The following is an 18,642-nucleotide window of genomic DNA, read 5'->3' on the forward strand; positions in this document are numbered from 1 at the left end:
CGATTGAATCCACCGTACTAATTTTGAAATTGGGGACCTTCCTTTCATCTTCTTCTTGAATTTCTCATTTTAATCCTGCACACACTTTCTTCAAAGCATCATATCCTCAAATTGTGATTGTCAAAAATCACCAAAATCAATTAGGGGCCTAGATGCACTTTCACCTATTAATCCATCTGCGGGCACTCCGGCAATGGCGGCGGCGGCGCTAGGGTTAGGCGCGGGCGGGGAACAGAGAGGGAGAAGTGAGTGGCGGGTAAGAGAGGCATCAGTCATCGGGGCTGAAGAAAACAACGGCACGGAGAGGTCATTGTCGTGGCTTGCTCTGCTCGTATACATACCTGGCAGTGGGCCCGAGCGCCTAGCATACGTAGAAAATGGCACAGACCAGGGAGACCAAAATTGTAATGGCATGTTTCCTAATACTCAAACTGTAACGACAGTTCTCCAAATTTGCAAAATTGTAGTGGCGTGGATAAAAAAACCCTAATTTAATGGTACGCCCCTCGTACCAGGAACCAATTAAGATTATCAAATAAAAAAATTAGGTTCGTAACGCGAGAGTTTTTCCTAGATCATATACAGATTTATTTATTTATTCCCTTTATAATAAAATAATGATAATTTTTTAACTCTAGTCCCTTTCTTTTTGAACTGCACTTATTTTTTAATATATATAATAAAATCATTATAATTTACTTTTTTTCCTGCTGCTGGTACGAGTTATTCGCTAGGCCGGCACTGCACTAGCTATGGTTAAGGCCGGTGGCCCCGGTTGCGCGGTTTTTTTACTAATTCAGGCACCGTCCGGGTATGGTTTGTTCATTCTCCATCCTAGAATGCAAGCTAAGAAAAGAATCTTGTATATATGGAGTACTAAATGAAGTCTATTTGCAAAAAATTTTTAGGGATGGGTATAACTTTTCGCGACGAATATAATGCCGAAAATTAATTGATGATTGACTACAGTAATACTACAGTAACTATTTTCTAATTGTGCGTCAAAGGCCTCATTAGATTCTTCAAGATTCCTAGCGCAGGATTCTGGAGTTAGTTTTACAAACTGCTTTTATTTGACACCGTAATGGATGGTCAAACTGCATTCTAGAATCCCTAGAATACAAACCAAACAAGACCTTCAGGGTTCTTGGCGGCGTGAAGCCACTGGGGCGCGTCCGGCCGGGCCCCAGAAGATGGAGAGACGAGCAGACTGCAGAGCAAGGCAAAGGTCTTGTTTGGTTTGTATTCTAGGGATTCTAGAATGCAGTTTGACCATTAAGCCCCTTCTCCCCTGTCGGCGTTCTCGTACCTTGTCTTTTGTCTTGCCTGCGTGCAAGGTTAATTGTTATTTTATCATTATGGTCTTTTGCTCTGATGTACTCGAACCCTATTTGATCCTGCTTAGAGCTTCTGAACTTGTTTTATCATGTCTGTTAATTTTCGCTCCCTTAATATCGCTTCTTGGAATGTTAGAGGCTTAGGCCAGAAGTCAAAATGCCAGGATGTTAAACGTGCAATTTCTTCCTGCAATGTTGATTTGGTTGCTTGTCAGGAAACCAAACTTCAGACTGTTACTCATTTTAAAGCGCTTTCGTTCTTGCAGCAGAATTTACTTAACCATTCCTTTAAGCCCTCCATGGGGGCCTCTGGAGGCATTTTAACTGCTTGGAATGATAACTGTGTTGATCTTGTTTCTTCAGTTAATGGACCTTTCTTTGTTCACTCCTCATTCTCGCATCTTTTGCTGGATTTTAATTTCAGTGTTACAAATGTTTATGGTCCTTGTGATCATTCTAGTAAACAGTCCTTTTTGGATTCTCTTAAAGGTATTGCTGATTCGGTACAGGGGGCCTGGCTCATTATAGGTGATTTTAATCTTGTAAGATTTGCACATGAAAAGTCTAGTGACAACTTCAATTCTGTTGAGGCCGACTGGTTTAATGATTTTATTAATGATCTTGGTCTCCAGGACATTCCTCTCCTAGATAGGCTGTATACTTGGTCAAATAATCAGGATTCCCCCACGCTTTGTAGACTTGATCGTGCTTTGGTTAACTTAACTTGGAGCTCCCTTTTTCCTGACACAACTCTTTCCTCTTGTACTCGTGTTACGTCAGATCATGTTCCCCTTATTTTACATGCCTCTACCTCTGTACCAAAACCTTCAGTTTTTAGGTTTGATAACCACTGGCTAAAAAGTCCCTCCTTTCCCCCTCTTGTGCTGTAAACTTGGGAAAGTAATTTTCATTTGGAGCGCAATGCAGCAGCCTCAATTTGCTTAAGGCTCAAAAAAGTTAGAGAAGCTGCAAAAAAAATGGAATAAAAAGAGGAGAATGCCTACTGTTCTTGTAACAAATTGTTAGCAAGGCAATTAGGGTTATGAGTAGCCGGCCCATTGGGCCTTGGGTGGTCGGCGCCCAGCCCTCCTGGCTTGGGGCGCCGCCCCCTGCTGATTGGTAGGCGGCGACGGGATCCCTCTGATGGTGGTATTTCTATAAACCAATCTAGGGTATCCCGTCTATATATGTACACCCCTGTGCATCTCTATCAATCAATCAATTCATTCCCCGCAATATACATTGCTTACATGGTATCACGAGTTAGGGTTTCCTCCCTGCTCCTTCCGCTGCCATAGCGCGCCGGTCCGGCTACGCCCCAACCCTGTGCGCCGGTGATTTGCCGCCGCATCCACCATGGTTGGGACCCACCCCTCCTCCCCGCACACCATCGACCCTACCGCCGCCGCTGCCGCCACCCAGGCGGAGCGCGAGGCCGCCCTAGCTAGGGCCGAGGCCACGGAGCAGGAGGCTGCCGTCGCTGCGCAGGAGCGTGATGCTACTGCCCAGCGCGACCGTGACGCCCTCGCCCGCGCGGCCAGGGAACGGGCCCTCGCCGCCGAGGGCGCCCCCGACGCCGATCCCGACGCAGAGAAGGAGAAGGACGCTGTCTTCGTCGACTCCGGCGGCACCGCACTTCATCACGCCATCCTGGCCCATGAAGCCGCCGCCCTCGTCAACCTGCACGCCCAGGCCATCAGCGTGCAGAACATTCGGAGCCTCGTCCACGTCCTCCTCGGCATCAACACCGGGAACTATACCCGGTGGCGCGATCAGATCCTCCTCATCATCGGCAAGTACTCGCTGGAGAGTCACGTTCTTGTCGACCTTCCGGCGCCCGACTTCCCAGACTGGACACGCATGGACTGCGTTGTCAAGTCCTGGATCGCCGGCACGATCTCCACCGACCTCGCCGAGATGGTGATCGATCGCGTCGCCACCGCCTGCACTGTCTGGTGCGCCCTGGAGGACCAGTTTCTCGACAATCGGGAGACCCGCTGTAGCAGCACCGCCCAAATTAAACCGGCTTAAGTGCGCTAACCATCATCTTAATACTTAATCAAGTTACTGTGCACTTAAAACAGTGTAATCTGACAGACTGTCGGGTAAATCCCAATTAAACTACTGTACTCCAGGATCACAATTGACTAGTAGACCCGTACGAAGACGAGCACATGTGATACCAGCATACAGAAATCTTCAAATTAATTTACAACACAGGTTTTACATAAAAGCTTTAAGTACAAACGACAGAGTTCAAAACACAGCGGAAGTTTAAAACCGAGTTCGAAATACAATACGATAACCACGACGACGATACAAGGTGAGATTCACATCCTGCCCACCGATGTGATTCCAACCTGCCCGTTCTTCACGGAGAAGACGGGGCCCACTCGACGGTCCACCCAGGAGGAAGCGGTTGTCCAATCCAGGACGCACAGACCTCCTCGAAGTCAGCGGGGACACAACCTGTTCAGAAGGGTTACAACAACAACCCTGAGTATACTAATACTCAGCAAGGCTTACCCGACTTTGGGTATACTTAGCCCATTACCTAGACATGCAAGCTTTTTGGCTCTGGAGTTCTTTTGCTGAAAGGCTACTAGAAGTGAATCCTTACTTTCAATATTTTAGCTCCATTTAGTACGCTGATAGTGGCGTCCCCACATGACAAGGGTAGAGGCAAAAACAAAAATATATAACTCAGCAACACAGCAAAAATAATGAGGGAAACAAACAAGACCTCAGATTCTTGACTGGAGCAGCGCACATAAGGCAGCAGAAGTTTATGTCCTCACCCATGAACTTCTTTCTAGATTTCTTGTAAACTGTTCAAAACATATCTCGATATCAATAACTCTAGATGTATTGCTCAGTTCACCGATGACTCTTGCATTATGATTTTTTGAGCTAACAATTTGTTCGGATGATCAACTTGATTTTCTTGAGAATATTGAAACGTGATGTATGATTTATTCATGCCAAAATATTTTAAGGATGTTATGATAAATTGGACCTTTTACCTGTATTCTCTTTCTCAAGCATGTCAAAACTATTCCGGAGCATAGCAAGTTCTTTACTGCTCACAGAAATCTGTAACACCAAATCCTGGTAATCCTGCAGTAGTTTACTCAGGGCAGCTTCTACCTTCTGGCCTATCTCAGACTCGATCTGGATTCTCTCAGACTCTGTCTGGAGCCTCCCTTCAAGAACTCTTGTTCTCTGAAAAGCAGCAGCTTTATCTGCTCTTTCGTTTTCCAACGCTCTGAAATTAAGGTCAAGTGCAAAAGTAAATTGTGTAATGTTTTTCTTAGAAGAAACTTCAGTACAGAACCATGGCGAGAACTCACTCTCTAAGTCTTGCGTTCTCTGCCTCTAAAGCTTGGCCACGACCTATGTAGGCATCAATCCTCTCCAATATTCTTGCAGTACTCTGGGATATCTCAAACTCTCTTTGAAGTCTCTCTTCAAGAATTCTTGTTCTCTCACAAGCAGCAGCCATCTGTGCTCTTTCATTTTCAAATTCTCTGAAGTCGAGATCGAGCAACAAGTAAATTTCCGATATATTGTTACTCTGCACTGCTTGTATACTAAAATTTCAACAAACATGAAAGAGAGGGTACAGAAAGCATAGCAACATTATTGTGGAATCCCTTTGCCTAATCATTACAAACTAACAAAAAGTGAAGGAGAAATACAAGACCTGAGCTTTGGATCACAGGCCAAATCAGCACTGCACGTAGGGCAATGTTTGTTATCCTCATCCTCTAACTTCTCATATATGCATTTCCTGCAAACTAGTCAAAACACACCATAATATCGACCGAGTAATGCATTATAAGATTTATCTGTTTACAAATTAGTAAAAGGTTGTCAGCTACAAGCACGAGCTCTGAAAGCACACCTAAATGTTAAGAAAATATAGCTATGTGAACCCTCCTGAGGGAATTACATAATGTAGGGTGCAACATGCTCAAGGCTACAGTTCACATCCTGGTAGTTCTTCTATTTCGAATATAGCTATTACTTCGAAGAATCTTTTCTAGGTTTCATAACTGAATTGTAGACCTTTGTGTGTGTGTGTGATGGTGGTGGTGGGGGGGGGGGGGGGGGGGGGGGGATTTCGCTCATCAAGAATGCTTGCTCACGCGAAGGAATAGAGATGATGGTGGCAGCAGCCTGAGGAGCTTACAGGAGTGGAGGCACTCGGAGACGGTGGTGGCGTCGCGGAGGATGCCGCCGCAGAGCCCGCAAGTGACGCACGGCGCGATGCTCGAGCGGCGCACCGTCGCCTCGTCGTCGATGTCCATGCTCTCTCCGCCGCGCGCCGAGAGCTGCTCGGGATGCACGGCGGCGGAGCAGGAGCGCAGTCCTGTCGTCACCGCCGTCGGCGGCGAGGTTTGCGGGGGTTATGCGTTCCTTTTGTCCGACCGTGTGAAGACTGAAGTGGATTTGTTCGGGCCTTGCACCTCAACGGTAGGTTATTCTCAAGCAAATTTGGTATCTTTCCTCAAAATTTTGATTTTGTTTTAACTAGATTTATATAAAACGTTTTGGTGAGGATTATTTTCACTGGCTTTATAATTTTGAGTTCTACTATTATATATCTATAAATCTTGTGACACGAAATTAGTGGATATGAATGACAGTTTAGAGACCCTGTCTTATAAATGTTTTATAAAATCTCTCCGATTTCAAAGGATAGGAAATCAATGAGCATACCTTATTATTTTAAATTAGATGAAGGTACGAGAGATCTCAATATCTGATATCTCACTAAATTTGACACTTAGTTTATATACCTTCCGAAATTTCACCGGCGCTACCAATTGTTTCAATACCGGTGTTTCTTCAACATTTTCCTTACTTTCCATTGTCTTTTTTTTTCCTTTTTCTTTCCATTATCGTTGTCCAGCGTCAGTTTGCGAAGATTCGGCTTTTCTCTCTCCTCCATTTAGATCTGAAAAAAGCACAATCATGTAAAAGAGAGAAGATGAGAGTTGATGGGTAAACCTCTTGCGGTGCCCCCTTCACCAAATCGAAGGGCAAAACCTCTCCCCCACTAAAATGACCAATTTTCGTGTTTTAAGCTCAAAAAACGAAATAATGGAGGAGGAGCCGCGGGGAGGATAAAGGGGGCTGGAGGAGGAGCCACGGGGGGATAAAGGGGGCTGGGGGGTCTTTATAGGGATCTTAACCGAAATGAGTAGATTTAGAAAAAATGTCTCAGTTAATAGTCATTAATCGAAGTGGTTGTGTTACGCGTTTCGTTTGGGTTAATAGATTAACTGAGGCGGTCACTATAACCTAACTGTCTCAGTTAATACATGATTAACTGAGACGGGTGTGAAAGCATCAAGACCCCTAATTCGAGTTTTGGTAATTAATGACAACGGTTTGTGGATTAATGATTTCATTTGAGATAATGAGTATAGGTTGATCCACGGATGAAAGAGATTTGGTTGTGAACGTATAGAGTTTTGGAGATGATGAGCAAAGCTCGGGCTCAAGGCAAAGGTATAAAATAGGGCTTTTGCATTTTACCGGTCACAAGGCGATTAGTGGATGAAAAGTGACCGGATTTGTTGGATAGATAACCGTACTATCAAGATGGGTTGTGTACTCATGCTTGACGGATCTTTAGTGCCATTTTGCTCAAAATATCTAGTTGCATGCATGAGGGCTAACGGCGTTTTGAAAAGATTTGAAAAAGACTAAGTTTGAGAGCTGACTGAGTAACGGCGGACAGTCCGCACCAGAGGGGCGGACAGTCCGCGCCCGTTCCAGAGAGCTTGGAGAGGCTCTGGTGGGCTGGCGGACAGTCCGGCCCAGGTGGGCGGACGGTCCGCCACTGTATTTCAATTTAGTACCAGAAAGGGTGTCTCTCTGGTGTGGGCTTCAAAGTTGAACGGCGGACAGTCCGGCCATGGGGCGCGGACGGTCCGCCGGCTAATCTCAGTTTTGTACCAGAGAGGTTGTTTCTCTGGTTTGGGCTGAAAAGTGAACTGCGAACGGTCCGCTCCTGAGGCGCGGACGGTCCGCAGGCTAATCTCAAAGTTGTTCCAGAGACGATGTTAGTCTCTGGTGGTGTGGAACTCTTAACTGAGGACGGTCCGCCCCTGGGGCGCGGACGGTCCGCCAGGGCTTAACGGCTAGTTCTGACACGCATTAAATGCACTCTGATTCACTGGTTTATAACGGCGGACAGGCCGGTTTTTGAAACGCGGACGGTCCACGACTTCGTAGAAAAAAGTGTAACGGCTAGTTTTTGAAGGGGTGTCTATATATACCCAATGCCCAGCCATTGGGTGCCTCTCTTGGCCATTTGGACAGCATTCTTGACACATTAGAGTTAAGGCATCCCTCTCTCACACACACTTGCTTAGAGATTGCATTCTTGAGAGTGTGAGAGCTTCCTAGTGCATTGCATCAAGAGTTTGAGCTTTGTGGCATTAGAGAAACTTCAAGCAAGCGTCATCAACTTGTTAATCTTGGGAGTTGCCGCTCCCTAGACGGCTTGGAGAAGAGGATTTCGTGGAGCTCCTCCAAGGAGATTGTTGAGGAGCCCCGATTTCGGTTGTGAGAGGTCTTGTGCTCACCTCACCGGAGTGGTGAAGAGCAACTCTAGTGGAATCGAGGTGTGGAGCTGTTCCTTGATTCAAGCCGGCTCAATATCAAGAGGTTCTTGATAGAGGAGCGGTTGATTCTTGGAATCCACCTCAACGTGGATTAGGGGTGACCGGCAAGTCATCGACACCACGGGATAAACTCTTGTGTCAAGCTTGGTTACTTCTCTTGCTCTCGTTAATTCTTATTTTACTTTGAGCAATTTACTTTACTAGAGCTTGTTTTGCATCTTGTCACCCTAGGTTGCAAACCCATCTAGAGATAGTAATAGCTTGACATAGGGCTTTCCTTTGGTACTAATTAAATTTCTCTAGTGTTGTTGACTTTAGATTTTAAACCGCCTATTCACCCCCCGTCTAGTCGGTGTTCTTGATCCTACAAGTGGTACCAGAGCTAAGTACTCCATTAATTGCGGATTTAACCATCTTGGAGTAGAACAATGACTAGTGATCATGGGATTCATGTTGGGAAGCACCGTTCTTTGATGGAAACAATTATGATTATTGGAAGACTAGGATGTCGGCTCATCTCAAAGCCATGAGTAGAAAGCTATGGAGAGTAGTAAATGATGGATATGTCATTTTGGACCCAAAGAGTTTGACACCCCTAGATGAGGAAAATGAGACACTAAATGATCAAGGGGTTAATGTGCTCTTTAGTGCTCTTGATGTGAATGAATTTAATAGAGTCAAGAGTCTCACAAATGCAAATGACATATGGAAGAAGCTCATGGAAATTCATGAGGGCACATCAACTGTGAAGGAGGCCAAGTTATATTTGCTTAAAGGGAATTTTAGTGAATTCAGCATGAAGAAGGATGAGATTATACCCGAGATGTTCAACCGGCTAAATGACATTGTGAATGACCTCAATGGACTTGGATTTGAGGTACCGGATGGGGATTTCAACCACAAGTTTCTTAGATGTCTTCCGGAAAGATATGACACAATTGTGACCTACTTGTAAGGTCAAATGTGAAGACCGCAACTCCCACACAAATATTGGGAGAAATTCTCACTCATGACATGTTCAAGAAATCTCAAGATGAAGCTCATGGTGGAGAAATTGATATGAAAAAGAAAAGTGTGGCATTCAAAGCTCAAGATAGCAAAAATGAAGAAGAAGGTGGATGCCAAGAAAAAGAATCGGATGAGGAGATGGCTCTATTTGTCAAAAGATTCAATAGAATGATGAGAAAGAAGAACTTTGGCAAGAGAGGTCAATCATCAAGAAAGAATCCTTTTGTGGACAAGACTTGCTTCAATTGTGGTGAAATAGGTCATATCATTGTCAATTGTCCAAACAAGAAAAATGATGAAAAGAAGAAGAAGAAGTTCATCAAGAAGAAGAAGAATGGCCTAGCTTATTTTGTTGAATGAGATTCCGATGTAAGCTCCGATGATGATGATGATGACAAGCCATCCAAAGGAGTTGCCGGGATCGCCATCAAGGAGGCTCCATCACTCTTCTCTACACCACATTGTCTTATGGCAAAAGGTGGTGCAAAGGTACAACAAGATGGTGAACTTGATGAACTTTCATATGATGATCTTGTTGAAATGCTTAATGATGCCGATGAATTCATGACAAAGGAAAAGGCTAAGTTGAAGGACTTGAAGTTGAAGTTTACTTCTCTTCAAGATTCCTATGAGGAGCTAAAGACTTCTCATGAGAATCTCAAAGAAACTCATGAGAAGCTTGAGGAAGCTCACAATACCTTGCTTAATCACGAAAGAAAAGCAACATTGAGCATTGGTATTAGTTGTGATTTAATTGATGATAAATCTTGTGGCTCTAGCTCTACTAGTACTTATTGCACCAAAATTGATAACTCATCTTGCAATGAATCTCTCATTATGGAAAATGATTTGTTAAAAAAAGAGATTACTTGCTTGACTAATGATTTGAGAAAGTGCTATGATAGTAGAGCCAAGTTTAATCATTATTGGGCAAGTCAAAAGTTCACCTTGAACAAGCAAGGGTTTGGATACATTCCTAAGAAATGGAAGAAGGCTTTTGTGCAAACCAAAACTACTTTTGTGAAGAGTAGTGGTAAGCCATATTGTGAAAAATACAAGAAAATTGATCATATTGAGAAGAATTGCACCAACAAAAAAGTCGTATCCTTTGATTCAAGTTACATTCTTATGAAAAATTCAAATGGCAATGTTAGTGCAAAATTTGTTGGGATACCTATTAATGGTGCTAAAAAGAATGCCATTTGGGTGCCAAAAGTCTTGGTCACTAATGTGGTCACTAACATTCAAGGACCCAAGAAAGTTTGGGTACCTAAAAGAGTTACTTCCTCTTTGTAGGTGAATTACAAGTCCAGAGGAAGACATTGCGTGCTTGATAGTGGATGCACTCAACACATGACCGGAGATCCAATGATGTTCTCCTCTCTAGATGAGAATGTTGGTGGCTATAGTGACATCATCTTTGGTGACAATAGCCGGGGCAAAGTCAAAGGAGTTGGTACAATTCCTATCTCAAGTGATCATTCTCTTTCAAAAGTATTGTTGGTTGATTCTCTCAAGTTTAATCTCTTAGCGGTCACTCAACTTTGTGATTGTGGATATAAGTGTAGCTTCACTAAAGATGATGTTGTAGTGACTAGCTTGGATGGAAAAGATCACATCTTTACGGGATTTAGACATGAGGATGTATATCTTGTGGATTTTGCTACTAAAGAGGCAAATTTGTCTACTTGCTTATTCACTCAATCATCCTTGGGTTGGTTATGGCATAGAAGGCTTGGTCATGTTGGCATGAAGCAACTCAACCGACTTTTGAAGCATGATTTAGTAGTTGGGTTGACGAATGTGAAGTTTGAAAAAGATAAGCTATGTAGTGCATGTCAAGCCGGAAAGCAAGTTGCAAATACTCATCCCACTAAGAGTGTCATGTCAACCGAGAGACCATTGGAATTACTGCATATGGATTTATTTGGTCCTACAACATATAGAAGTATTGGTGGAAATTGCTATTGTCTTGCGGTAGTGGATGATTAATCAAGATATACATGGGTTTTCTTTCTTCATGACAAAGCCGATACATATGACATATTCAAGAAATTCTTCTCAAGGGCCGAAAATGAATTTGAGCTCAAGGTGAAGAAAGTGAGGAGTGACAATGGAAGTGAGTTTAGAAATACAAAAGTTGAGGAATGGTGTGATGAGGAAGGAATCAAGCATGAATTCTCAACCAAGTATACTCCGGAACAAAATGGTCTTGTTGAGAGGAAAAATAGAACCTTGATTGATATGGCAAGATCAATGCTTTCCGAATACAATGTTTCGGATAACTTTTGGGCCGAAGCAATCAACACGGCTTGTCATGCCTCTAATAGATTGTATTGCCATAGATTTCATAATAAGACCCCATATGAGTTGCTCATTGGAAGGAAGCCAAATATATCATATTTTAAAGTGTTTGGTTGCAAATGTTATATTCTCAAGAAGGAAACTCGGTTATCAAAGTTTCAAAGCAAATGTGATGAGGATTTTCTTCTTGGATATTCATCTAGTAGCAAGGCATATCGGGTCTACAACAAGACACATGGCATTGTTGAAGAAGCATATGATGTTGAGTTTGATGAAACCAATGGGTCTCACAATGAACAAGAAAATCTTGATGATGTGAGAAGTGATGGTTTGAGAAATGCAATGAAAAACATGTCAATTGGTGATGTTAGACCAAGAGAAGAAGATGAAGATGAAAATAGTCCATCTTTCTCTATTAGAGTTAATCCTTCAACTTCTATCTCAAATGATCAAGCAAAATCAATTGTACAAGATTCAAGTAATGATGATTCTCAAGTACAAGATCAAGTTGGTTCATCTAGTGCACCTTCTTCATCAACTCAAGAACCCATTGTTCCTCAAAGAATTCATCATGTTCTTGCAAAGGATCATCTGGTGGATCAAATTATGGGTGATATTAGTAAGGGTGTCCAAACTCGATCTCGCATTGCTTCATTTTGTGAACATTATTCTTTTGTATCTTTTGTTGAACCTAACCGTGTAGATGAAGCATTGAGAGATCCGGATTGGGTGAATGCTATGCATGAAGAATTAAATAATTTCACCCGGAATCAAGTTTGGGATTTAATTGAGAGGCCCAAGAATTATAATGTTATTAGCACTAAATGGGTTTTTAGAAACAACCAAAATGAAGATGGAATGGTTGTGAGAAACAAGGCAAGATTGGTAGCTCAAGGCTTCACTCAAGTCGAAGGTTTGGATTTCGGTGAAACTTTCGCTCCCGTTGTTAGATTAGAAGCTATTAGAATTTTATTAGCTTATGCTTGCTCTCACAACATAAAAATTTTTCAAATAGATGTGAAAAGTGTTTTCTTGAATGGCAAGATTAGTGAACTTGTTTTTGTTGAGCAACCTCCTGGTTTTGAAGATCCCAAGAAGCCAAATCATGTATACAAGCTCTTTAAAGCTCTTTATGGTCTTAAGCAAGCTCCATGAGCTTGGTATGAAAGATTGAGGGATTTTCTTATCTCTAAGGGTTTCAAAATTGGTAAGGTTGATACTATTTTGTTCACTAAAGATATTGGTAAAGATTTGTTTGTTTGTCAAATTTATGTTGATGATATTATCTTTGGTTCAACTAACCCAAGTTTTTGTAAGAAAATTGGTGAAATGATGTCTAGGGAATTTGAGATGTCCATGATTGGTGAATTGAGTTTCTTTCTTGGACTTCAAATCAAGCAACTCAAGGAAGGCACCTTTGTGTGTCAATCAAAATATGTGAAGGATATCTTGAAGAAATTTGGTATGGAAGATGCAAAACCAATCAAGACTCCTATGGCCACCAATGGGCATCTCGACCTAGATGAGGGAGGTAACCCGGTTGACCAAAAGCTTTATCGTTCTATGATTGGTAGTTTGCTTTATTTGACCGCATCTAGGCCCGACATCATGTTTAGTGTTTGCATGTGTGCACGATTTCAAGCCGCACCTAGAGAATGTCATTTGACCGCCGTCAAAAGAATCTTGAGATACTTGAAATATTCTCCTAATATGGGCTTATGGTATCCCAAGGGTGCTCATTTTGATTTGGTTGGATTCTCGGACTCAGATTATGCGGGGTGCAAGGTTGATAGGAAAAGCACCTCCGGTGGTTGTCAATTTCTTGGAAGATCTCTTGTATCTTGGTCATCAAAGAAGCTAAATTTCGTGGCTCTTTCAACCGCCGAAGCGGAATATATCTCGGCCGGAAGTTGTTGTGCACAATTGTTATGGATGAAGCAAACTTTTCTTGACTATGGTGTGAAATTTGATGAAATTCTCTTGTTGTGTGATAATAAAAGTGCCGTGAAGATTGCCTCTAATCCGGTTCAACATTCAAGAACCAAGCATATTGATATCCGCCATCATTTTCTTAGAGATCATGTGAACAAGGGTGATATCAAAATTGATGGTATTGGCACGGATGATCAATTAGCCGATATATTTACCAAGTCTTTGGATGAATCTCGGTTTAGCAAGTTGAGAAATGAGTTAAACATCATTGACTTCTCAAATGTGGCTTGAAAACTAGCACACGTGGCATATGATTCTTTCATGCACTAGTTGTTTCATTTTTTCTGAATTTTTGAGGTATTTTTGAACCATTAATGAGTTTTCATGATTTTACTTGATTTATTTTTAAATTCTTGTTGAAACTTGCTCATATGAGTCTTTTGAAGGTTTTCATGCAATATTTAAGATTTTTGGATTTTTATATGAGCAATGATCCCAAATTGGAGTTGGAATTGAGAAAATTTCTGGGCTGACTGAAATTTGGTACTGCGGACAGTCCGCAGGTATGGGGCGGATAGTCCGTCGTTCATGAGAATTGTCCACCAGAGGCTCTGCAGAGAAGTTGTCAACCGCAAAAATACACTGCGGACAGTCCGCCAAAGGACCGCGGACGGTCCGCCAGAGGCTGTGCAGAATATGCCAGAGGCAGTGTCAGTCGGGTTGCAGTGTAAAATATTCAGAGACAGACGGTCCGCCAAAGGACCGCGGACAGTCCGCGACTGGACATAATGGTGGGGTCGGCCAGACTTGACTTATATTGGATGTCCCTCTCACAACCCCCACCAAACCGCACATATCAACCAAAAGGCTCTCTCTCTTTCTCTCTCAAGCACGTGGGGGAGACGACAAGGTCAAGGCTTTTTGGCGTGATTCCCGGACGGTCCGAGAACATCCCCGGACTCTTCTCAAGATTGTGCATCATGTCCTCTCGGTATTTTGATGAATCCCTAACTCTTGTTCTTAGATTTCTTTGTTGGAAAGAGTTAGGGTTAGATGCTCCGATCTATTTTTGGACCATGGATTCTTGAAAATACTTGGGGGATCCTATTCCTAGTGATGAGGAGATGCTATAGTTATAATTTGGCTGGTGGATTTGAATCGAAACTCAAAATATGGGTGAATCAAAGATGAGGGCGATTTTGTGTTCCTGCCCAGAACAGATGGATCGTGGACAGTCCGCCTGCTGGACGCGGACGGTCCGCCGTGGTAGTTCATGAACCGCGGACGGTCCGCGTTCAGAAGTGCGGACGGTCCGCTAGTTTCAGATTTTTCAGATAAAAACTGAATTGAGTTATATCATTATGGATTCATCCTATTGCTTTAGTAATTGTTCTTATGGTAAAATCTTAAACTTAGGCCACCCCGGAAGATCATCAAGGCCACAGCTTCTAAAATCAAAAAGGCAATGACTTCTAAAAGACAAAGAGACAGTGATGACTCGGATGAGATGGCTGCAGCTTCTTCAGTAGGAGATGCAGGGGTTTCAGGAGAGTTTACACTCAGATATAGCAGCTCTTGACTCACGTTTTGAGGATTTGCCCTCTTCTGAGCAGTTTGAGCAGCTTGAGCAGAGGCAGGAGCAGCTAGAGCAGCGATTTGATTCTTTCAGCACAGCCTTCACAGGGTTTACTGATCACTTCTACTCAGTGTTTCCGGCTCCAGTGCCGCCTCCAGAGTTCTACCCGCACCAACCGTTCTACCCACCGCCACCTCCTCCACCGCCGATGGATTGACTTTCTTGGTAATTGATGCCAAAGGGGGAGAAGGAGCTTTGGAGTGCTTGGATCTAGGGGAGCTCATGAACTTCTCATGGAGATCATTCGCTTTCGGCTTCCGCTTGCCACTCATGTGTATTTGTGTTGAACTATTGCTTTACATATTTATGTTTGATCGGTTTGAGACCTGTGTTTGGATTTGAACATTTGGTTTGTAATGTGTGATGAACTATATTAGTTTGAGCTACTCTTATTTATTTATGTTCATCTTGTGGTTGTGAGGTTGTGCTAACCAAGCTAAATTTCATATCATATATATCTTGTATCTTGTATGCCTCGATTTCTACTTGTAGGGAAAACTTCGTCAAAAGTTTCAAATATATATATGTGTACTTGGTATTCATGCAAATTTATATGCACATATCAAGGGGGAGTTCTCTCTACTCATAGAACTTGATGAATTTATTCATACCATATTCTGAAATTTTCAAGAAAATGAGTAAGTCCTTCCAAAGTTCAATTCCAAGTCCACCTTATGCCTAGTGTATAAAGTTGACTTGAAAACTTTTATCACTCCAAAATTTAGTGTTGTCATCAATTACCAAAAAGGGGGGAGATTAAAAGCATCTAGGTCCCTAATTCGAGTTTTGGTAATTAATGACAACGGTTTGTGGATTAATGATTTCATTTGAGATAATGAGTATAGGTTGATCCACGGATGAAAGAGATTTGGTTGTGAACGTATGGAGTTTTGGAGATGATGAGCAAAGCTCGGGCTCAAGGCAAAGGTATAAAATAGGGCTTTTGCATTTTACCGGTCACAAGGCGATTAGTGGATGAAAAGTGACCGGATTTGTTGAATAGATAGCCGTACTATCAAGAGGGGTTGTGTACTCATGCTTGACGGGTCTTTAGTGCCATTTTGCTCAAAATGTCTAGTTGCATGCATGAGCGCTAACGGTGTTTTGAAAAGATTTGAAAAAGACTAAGTTTGAGAGCTGACTGAGTAACGGCGGACAGTCCGCACCAGAGGGGCGGACAGTCCGCGCCCGTTCCAGAGAGTTTGGAGAGGCTCTGGTGGGCTGGCGGACAGTACGGCCCAGGTGGGCGGACGGTCCGCCACTGTATTTCAATTTAGTACCAGAAAGGGTGTCTCTCTGGTGTGGGCTTCCAAGTTGAACGGCGGACAGTCCGGCCATGGGGCGCGGACGGTCCGCCGGCTAATCTCAGTTTTGTACCAGAGAGGTTGTTTCTCTGGTTTGGGCTGAAAAGTGAACTGCGGACGGTCCACTCCTGAGGCGCGGACGGTCCGCAGGCTAATCTCAAAGTTGTTCCAGAGACGATGTTAGTCTCTGGTGGTGTGGAACTCTTAACTGCGGACGATCCGCCCCTGGGGCGCGGACGGTCCGCCCCTGGGGCGCGGACGGTCCGCCAGGGCTTAACGGCTAGTTCTGACACGCATTAAATGCACTCTGACTCACTGGTTTATAATGGCGGACAGTCCGGTTTTTGAAACGCGGACGGTCCGCGACTTCGCAGAAAAGAGTGTAACAACTAGTTTTTGAAGGGGTGTCTATATATACCCAATGCCCAGCCATTGGGTGCCTCTCTTGGCCATTTGGACAGCATTCTTGACACATTAGAGTTAAGGCATCCCTCTCTCACACACACTTGCTTAGAGATTGCATTCTTGAGAGTGTGAGAGCTTCCTAGTGCATTGCATCAAGAGTTTGAGCTTTGTGGCATTAGGGAAACTTCAAGCAAGCGTCATCAACTTGTTAATCTTGGGAGTTGCCGCTCCCTATACGGCTTGGAGAAGAGGATTTCGTGGAGCTCTTCCAAGGAGATTGTTGAGGAGCCCCGATTTCGGTTGTGAGAGGTCTTGTGCTCACCTCACCGGAGTGGTGAAGAACAACTCTAGTGGAATCGAGGTGTGGAGCGGTTCCTTGATTCAAGCCGGCTCAATATCAAGAGGTTCTTGATAGAGGAGCGGTTGATTCTTGGAATCCACCTCAACTTGGATTAGGGGTGACCGGCAAGTCATCGACACCACGGGATAAACTCTTGTGTCAAGTTTGGTTACTTCTCTTGCTCTCGTTAATTCTTGTTTTACTTTGAGCAATTTACTTTACTAGAGCTTGTTTTGCATCTTGTCACCCTATGTTGCAAACTCATCTAGAGATAGTAATAGCTTGACATAGGGTTTTCCTTTGGTACTAATTAAATTTCTCTAGTGTTGTTGACTTTAGATTTTAAACCGCCTATTCACCCCTCTCTAGTCGGTGTTCTTGATCCTACAACCATTTCAGTTAATCTATTAACCGAGGCGGTTGTACGTCCGGTGGTGCAGCCACCATTACCAGCACCCCGCCCGCCAATCCTTTTTTAGTATTGTCAGACACATCGTAAAAAAATAATTTATATACCTTCCAAAATATAACACCGGTGCTACCAATTGTTTCCAGTGTTTCTTCAACCTTTTCGTTACTTTCCATCGTTACTTTTTTTCTTTTTTTTTCTTTCCTTTATCATTCTCCAGCGTCAGTTTTGCGCCGTCTCTTTTCTTCTCTTGCTCGTGTCTCTCTTCACCGTGGAAGCTCTCTTCGCCGCCGCCATCGGCCATCGCTGGAGCTCCTCTTCGCCTCTTGGCTGCAGCGATCGCCTTGGCCACGCACATCCGGCATTCCGGCTCCTGGCCCGCGCTGCGGTTCCGCTCTAGCGCCGCGCACTCCTCGCGCCGCCGGGTCACCTCGATTACAACGGAATCCTTCCCTCGAGTCGTGTCGTCAGGGGTCGCCCACCACATCCACGGGTCTAGCCTTTGAAAAATCTTGAAATTTTGGTTGCGGCTCTTCCGCTGCTTGCTCTGAATTCAGATTCTGTTTATTGAGAAAACAAAATCCCACTACCTTATATTTATAGTGAAAAACTGTGTCGTTTGTACGTAATTTCATAAACCCAGGAATATAAATTTCGGCGACCAAATGTTTAGATAGACAGGTTTTAGTAACAACACCAGAAGATATTCAACATTTTTCCGAATGTTGGTTAGAGCTTTTTTTTTCAAACTTCTCCCCAATTCCAGCGGCGACTCATCACCTCACCGTCAGGTGCGGTGGAGCTTAGTTGTGGCCTCACTAATACCGGGTGAATGACCTGGTACTTTTGCACTGCGTCAAAAAAAAATAGGGGCACATTGCAATGGCTAAAATTCGAACCCATGACCTTTTATCTCACGTGTATCTCCTTACCATCTCATCTACGACACAGTTGTGACTAAGGGGAAATATTTTTCTTTTGAAGTAACTTGTGAAGCACTTACTAATATGGAAGGATCCACCCGGTACCAATGTCTAGCCTTTGGTACCCTAAAAGATCCCTGGATCTTTACATGCACCTCAAAAGAACTTTTGGTACCGAGTCATTTTGGTTTTGGTACCTTTGAGGTGGACCGATGACCTCTTTTCTAGTAGTGCCTTGACCCTCCTGCTACTCTCTCATGCGGTCATGCCACCAATCCTACGCTTCTCAGCTTAAGTTTTCTTGACAAATTTGCATCATTTCAAATATTTGTGTCATCTTCACCGAATGCACACACACACACACAACCCATCCAGCCAGGGGACAATGAAAAGGAAATATGATCTG

General features: G+C 43.4%; 1 protein-coding gene across 2 annotated transcripts; it reads right to left on the reverse strand.

The window, feature by feature from the left end:
- Positions 1-3,745: 3,745 nt before the first annotated feature.
- Positions 3,746-5,778, reverse strand: LOC120659530 (polycomb group RING finger protein 1-like). Of its 2 annotated transcripts, XM_039937707.1 has the most exons (6): positions 5,530-5,778; positions 5,041-5,134; positions 4,688-4,864; positions 4,361-4,602; positions 4,081-4,165; positions 3,746-3,806 (listed from the first exon to the last, which is right to left on the reverse strand). In XM_039937707.1, exons 1-6 carry the CDS (start codon positions 5,645-5,647, stop codon positions 3,791-3,793), a joined length of 732 nt encoding a protein of 243 aa, XP_039793641.1. In that variant the 5' UTR covers positions 5,648-5,778; the 3' UTR covers positions 3,746-3,790. The 2 variants fall into 2 exon arrangements, with proteins under 2 accessions (XP_039793641.1, XP_039793640.1); XM_039937706.1 differs by lacking the exon at positions 3,746-3,806 and having other exon boundaries at positions 3,956-4,165.
- Between the last annotated feature and the right edge of the window lie 12,864 nt (positions 5,779-18,642).

This window comes from Panicum virgatum, chromosome 2N (assembly GCF_016808335.1).
Source record: "Panicum virgatum strain AP13 chromosome 2N, P.virgatum_v5, whole genome shotgun sequence".
NCBI lineage: Eukaryota > Viridiplantae > Streptophyta > Magnoliopsida > Poales > Poaceae > Panicum > Panicum virgatum.